Below are 5,835 nucleotides of genomic sequence, written 5' to 3'. Positions count from 1 at the left end.
CAGTCTGCTTTCAATTGTTCAAAGACCAATGTTAAGCTCAAGCTTCCAAATGGCCAATTGTGCAAATTGTCAACACGTACATATCATGAACGGATTATGCAAGTTGCAAATCCAGATTGTCATCCAGCATCTAATATATCTTACGGATTCTACGCATAAAGGTGCACTTGCACCATTAATGTACAAGTCATCAAATCGTCGTATGTGAAGGTTGAATGAAGACTAGTGACCCTAAATTCCTTCATTTCATTTTTATTTTTGATCCGATCAAATTAAGAGTCCATAATAAGAGTACTTCTTAATTATTCGACCTCTGGTTGAAACACTTAAAACTATATTTTTAGGTTTCAATTTTGTTAACGGTATTAGAATACAAGCATGATAATGTGACGTGGATGACCGGATCAAAATATTGCATATTAGTTACTCGGTTCATTTGCATCTTGGTGCGTAGAAGAATTTTCATACATCTTAAACTTTAACAAGTTTGGGATAAACAACAAGAAACAGAACAACTTCTTTCACTAATTATCACACTTTGCTTCAACAAGCTTATTATTACGGTACAAGATTTGAAAAATATATATATATATATATAATATATATATATATATATATAGAATACATATTTTTGCACTTTTAAACTTACAAGCAAAACTTCATGTATTACAGATTACACTTCAACACACGTTTAAAAAATTTGAGATGGCAAAAGAGTAGCATACTATATTCTTATCTAGACTGAGTGATTTACAGTACAAGAACATAATATGCTAGATATTTTTTAACGAATAAGATTTTCACTTGTTAGTAATTTATGGAGACCTTGGCATTTTTGTAACTCGGGGCCAGTGAAACATACTTGAGAAGCTCCTCGTCCTTCTCGAACTTTTCCATGTCTTCCTCCAACAGATTGATCCACGCCTCAACTCCATCCCCTACGTTGGTGTCAAAGAAACTAACCAAGTTCTTGAACGTAAAGCTAGCAGAACCGACATACACAGGCTTCCCCCACCCGAAATCAGCGTCGTAGATTGGAAACCTACACAGGCTCGTGAAGCTAAACGACACCACCTCTCCGCGTTTGACCTCTTCAGTGCGGCTCCTCAAGAAGTTCAAGTGTGCGTCACCCTCTTGCAGTTTTCTTATGTACTCTTTGTCGACTTGCTTGATGGCCTCCCTTACGTGATTAACCACCCCATGAAGCGTCCCGTCTTTCGGGTCAACGGGTACCGGCGGCACGGCGATGGCGGTTCGGGTCACGTTTCCGAATGTGTGCTCCGGAAGTGGAGGCTCCATTCTCGTGCGGAGGTTCACGGCGTGAGAAACAGTGTACATGGCGTCGGTGGTGACGCCCTCTTGTTGAATGCTGGTGCATGATGCTATGTAGCGGCACCATATGAAGGCTGATAAGGCTTCAACGCGAGTAGGACGTCTGGACATGTCAACGCATTTGGCTCGGATGGCCTGAACCATTGGACCGTCAAAGACGAAGCGTTTTGTGGAGATGTTTTGCTTGATGATCCCGCTGCGGTGTTGGTAGAATCCGGACAAGTCCTTCTGGGGGAAGTACTTGTCCGAGACGAACACCGGAGCGCAAACATCGTTGCCCTCCCCGCGAGCCTCAGCGGCGAGGCCGTTGAGGAAAGTGAAGTAGGAGAGGGCATCCCCGACCTTGTGGGACATTCCCATGGCGATGCTCATGCCGCCGCAGGCGAAGAAGGTGACCTGGAAGCACACAGGAAGCTCATGAGCCGCGTCGAGCTCGAAGGGGAGGAACTTGTTGAAGTCTTTAGGGTTTGGGTTTTCGATGATGTCGGATAATTTGCAGTCGGTCTTGGCTTCGACGTAGTAGGCTCCTTCGTCGTTGCAATCGACGTATTGGGTTCCGTGGACTCTTCCGGCTAGTGGGTAGAACTTGACTAGGGTGTCGGATAAGGCCTTCTTTATTTTGCTGCAACGCTGTTCGTGGATGGAAATGAGGTCGAGGTCGTTGTGGTCGTGCTCTTTGGGGTAGAAGAGGACCATGGGCATGAAGATTGGAGGCTGGATTTGATCGAGATAGGAGAGCTTGTGGTGGCGGAGGTGGTCAGGGGTCGGAGACGAGGGTTTGATTGTCTCTGTTGAGAGTACCTCCACTTGAAACTTCATGTTGTTGTTTGATCGAGAACTCTATCCTTTTGGCGCAAATACTGCAGGATATGTGAGGGAAATGATCGATGCTGAGGGGATAATGCCAATTATTGCCAGCATACTTGTGTTTATATAGAGCTGGTGATGGAAGCAGCTTTGACAAGCTAAACCTAAATGACATATTGACATATATGTAAGAATGTCAAACATATCAATTCCGATAAAATTTCATTCTACTTACTATCAAAATGTTACCTCGACAGTTCTCATTTACAAGAAAACAAGAATACATATGATAATTACGTTTGAATTTGATCTGTTTGATATTCCTGGTATAAAACCCTTACTGCTGTTTTAATGTTCTTTCACTCGAATACTCCATATACAAAATACATATATAATCCAGCTTGAGAAATACTCATCGTGGCAACAAATGATCCGGCATGAGCTCGTTTTCCGGTGAGTTTTTTCGTTATAATTACAGTGGCCTCCATAAGCTGATGGATCATGGAAGAGATTCATGATTGTGTTTTTTCTTCGTAATCATCGAGCTAGAATAAGTCGTATGGTTTTCCTTATTTGATTTATCTTTTGGCTAGTATGCAGTTTCACGACTATCAAACATTAAGACATTTGAGCCTTTTTCTACTAGTAGATAGCTACAAGCTAAATCTAATCTTTTTCAATAACATATACTAGAATTTTAGAGCAACTGATTCTCGTTCACTCCAAATCAAGGGTCAAATTAAGGAGTTACAAAGTTTTTATTTAAACCATTATACACGAACAAGTCACATCATATCCATCGATCGGTTGTTTTTTTTTATTAGAAATAGCTCAATATATATATAGATCCTTTCTTAAGCTTGGTGGTGTTCAAATCGTGTATATAAAAAGTGAAGTTGCATGTCTTATTAATTATCATGACGATACAAAAATCCAAAACAAAGTAACTGTATATATAAACATAAAATCAACACAAAAATAATTTGCCAAAATACGAATAATTCAATGATATCTTGTGTTCAATTGTGTTAGGGCATCAAACACTCATGATTTCAGTAGAGAAGTTTATGATAAAATTCATATACGTTGTCAACTTATAATGGTTCAAATGTGTCTTTGGTCATGACAAGAAAGCTAGGGAGGAGAAATTTGAGTCGGATCAAAGGAGTTCGGGGAGGTTAATTGGTGGCTTGTTAATTAACAATTAAATGAAGCAATTACTGATAAGATTGAATTTGACTACCAATATGTATGGATGGGTGTGGAAGGTACATACCAAATTCCTACATAAGAAAATCCGTGTATTAGTGGACTTTAAGAGCAAGTGGAGAAAGAATGCAAATTTTATAAACACAGGAAGTGGTTCCATGATCCGGAAAAGTACGCAGGCTAGGGTTTCAGTTTGAGCAATCTAATTGTTGTTTGACCCGATTAGTTTAGGCATCAATTTATAGTTATTACTACTATCGAATTGTTCATAAGGTTTATATAATTTGGTGGGATAAGTTATATTTTACAAGACAATTAAGTAGAATATTACTTAGTGGGTGACTGGTTTGTGATTGGACAATAGTTGGCTTAAGAATTAGTATATGAAAATCTTACCAAACCCATGAACCAGGTCGTATTTTAAGACAACTAGCTAGATTACATGCAAATTGTAATACTATAAGCATTTATCTTTGGAAAAGACCAATTTAAATTATGATTAAAAAAAAAAAGGAGATAGATCTGATCGTCAAACATCTATTAAAATTTGATATAACCTTTTCCATTTCTCAATTGCTCGCATCACAAACCGTGTTTTGCTCTTAAGAGGCATAGACAATTGTTGGCAATAAGCAGGTAGTGTGAGTTAAGAGAGTTAGCTTGTGATCCAAACATAAAAAGGGAAATACCCATTTAGTCAAATAATGAGTAAATTGACGTTGTTTAGGGTTAAATTATACTAAATGGACATTTACCCTAAAAATTGTCCTGACAATACGTGTTATCATGTAGCCATGTCCATCACTCACTTGGAAAAGTAATGTACATATAGACTAAATGGTTCTTTTCAACAACTTGTTGATGCCAGAAAGCTTCATCGATTCATTGCCATGGCTATTGGCTAGAACGATAAAAGGTTAACATCTGGTTTTAACCTAGTATGAGAGTCCCTTGTTCAACTTGGACAGAAACCTAATTCTTTAGTTTAGAGCTGATGATCGACATCTATCCATTCTCTCTGATAGTCTATTTATATAGACAGATTCAAACTAATCAACAATATTGGATGTTGCTCTCAACGTACAATCCACATCCTTTGAGTTGGTAAAGGAAACTACTGGACAAAATGAGCTACGTACAGCAAACTGTCTTAGTTATCAAGGGGACATTTTCAGTAGAACGACCAAATCAAACACATTGCCATCGTCATCTTTAATTGCTTTTAGGATCCATCGACTACTTCTCCATTGTTCTTTCTTTATTGTTACTGATCATATAGACTTGAACAATTCGCTTCCAGTTCAAACGCTTTGCTTGATCTCCAAGTTCCTGATCGGCCGAATACACGTTAACTAGGATACTGTATATATAGTCTATATATACTGTAATAAAATAAGGTTAATTTGATGCTAATAGGGTACAAGACAGTTTCAGTTTCATTCCAGCCAAACGATCGAAGGGCAAGAGAAATTGATAGATTATGTATTGTTACATGTATTTTCCGAGAAGCTCATGATCGAACCGAATATAACTGACAGTTAATTGGCGAGTGTTAGTTGTATTAAGCAAGACATGAGTTATTTACCTGAAGATTAGGTAATTACGAGCATGTAAAACTCAATCCAGCCAAATTGGTGTAAATTAAGTTAGAATGCAGTCCTATCTAGAGAAAGGTATACACTTTTTGTCCCTTCATTACTTTAACCTTAAGACAGATAGACATAATATAGCCTCTAAACCTTTCGCTCTTTCCTTTCTTCCCTTTTTTTTCGTTTTCTGTGTTTCTTTTTCTATAATTAATCCATCTTCTATCAAAACCGGCCAACACACACTTCGCTATAGTAGCTAACCCTTTGAGAGCAACATGAGTGAAAACATTAATTCTCACACCGGCTACCATAATATTGGTACGTAGGTCAATAAATCCGAGTACTCGATGAACTGATTAGTAGTTCGTATTCAAGCTGTGTTTCTTCAAGCAAAGCTGCAAAATCTGCAGTAAAGAAGTTTTGACAAACAATATCCTATCTTTTCTATCTATGTGGCTATCTATTACGGTTTCATAAAATAAAGATGTTTCTTGTTTCGGTACAAGACTCAGTTCCATTCCAGCCGAACAAAGGGCTGTGCAAGATAAATTGTCAGATTTCCCCAGATTATAATATGTCTTTTGCAGGAAGCTCATGAATCTTGTTTCTTAATAAAAAAGAAACTCATGAATCGCAGCTAGCTATAGCTGACAGTTGATTAGGTGAGTGTTAGTTGTGTTTGGCATGAGTGATTTACCCAAAGATCAGGTTGATGCATGTAAAACCCGATCCCGTCAAATTGGTGTAAACTTAGAATTACAGTCATTTAGAATTGAATCATTACGTTTAAGTCGTACTTGGATTATCTCTTTATCAAATATGTATTATAGTTCATGATATATATATATATATATATATATATATATATATATATATATATATATATATATATATAGTA

General features: G+C 37.6%; 1 protein-coding gene across 1 annotated transcript; it reads right to left on the bottom strand.

The window, feature by feature from the left end:
- Nucleotides 1–633: 633 nt before the first annotated feature.
- Nucleotides 634–2,259, bottom strand: LOC101291593 (vinorine synthase-like). The gene has a single exon (XM_004309976.1). The coding sequence runs from the start codon at nt 2,149–2,151 to the stop codon at nt 808–810; it is 1,344 nt and encodes a 447-aa protein (XP_004310024.1). The 5' UTR covers nt 2,152–2,259; the 3' UTR covers nt 634–807.
- Nucleotides 2,260–5,835: the final 3,576 nt, after the last annotated feature.

Source organism: Fragaria vesca, unplaced genomic scaffold (genome assembly GCF_000184155.1).
Source record: "Fragaria vesca subsp. vesca unplaced genomic scaffold, FraVesHawaii_1.0 scf0513160_u, whole genome shotgun sequence".
NCBI lineage: Eukaryota > Viridiplantae > Streptophyta > Magnoliopsida > Rosales > Rosaceae > Fragaria > Fragaria vesca.
Note: the sequence above shows the minus strand (reverse complement) of the source record. Positions and strands in the feature narration are given on the sequence as shown.

Bases quoted from the DNA above. Each gene is read 5' to 3' on its own strand.
- LOC101291593 (XM_004309976.1), bottom strand. From the start codon at position 2,151: ATGAAGTTTCAAGTGGAGGTACTCTCAACAGAGACAATCAAACCCTCG.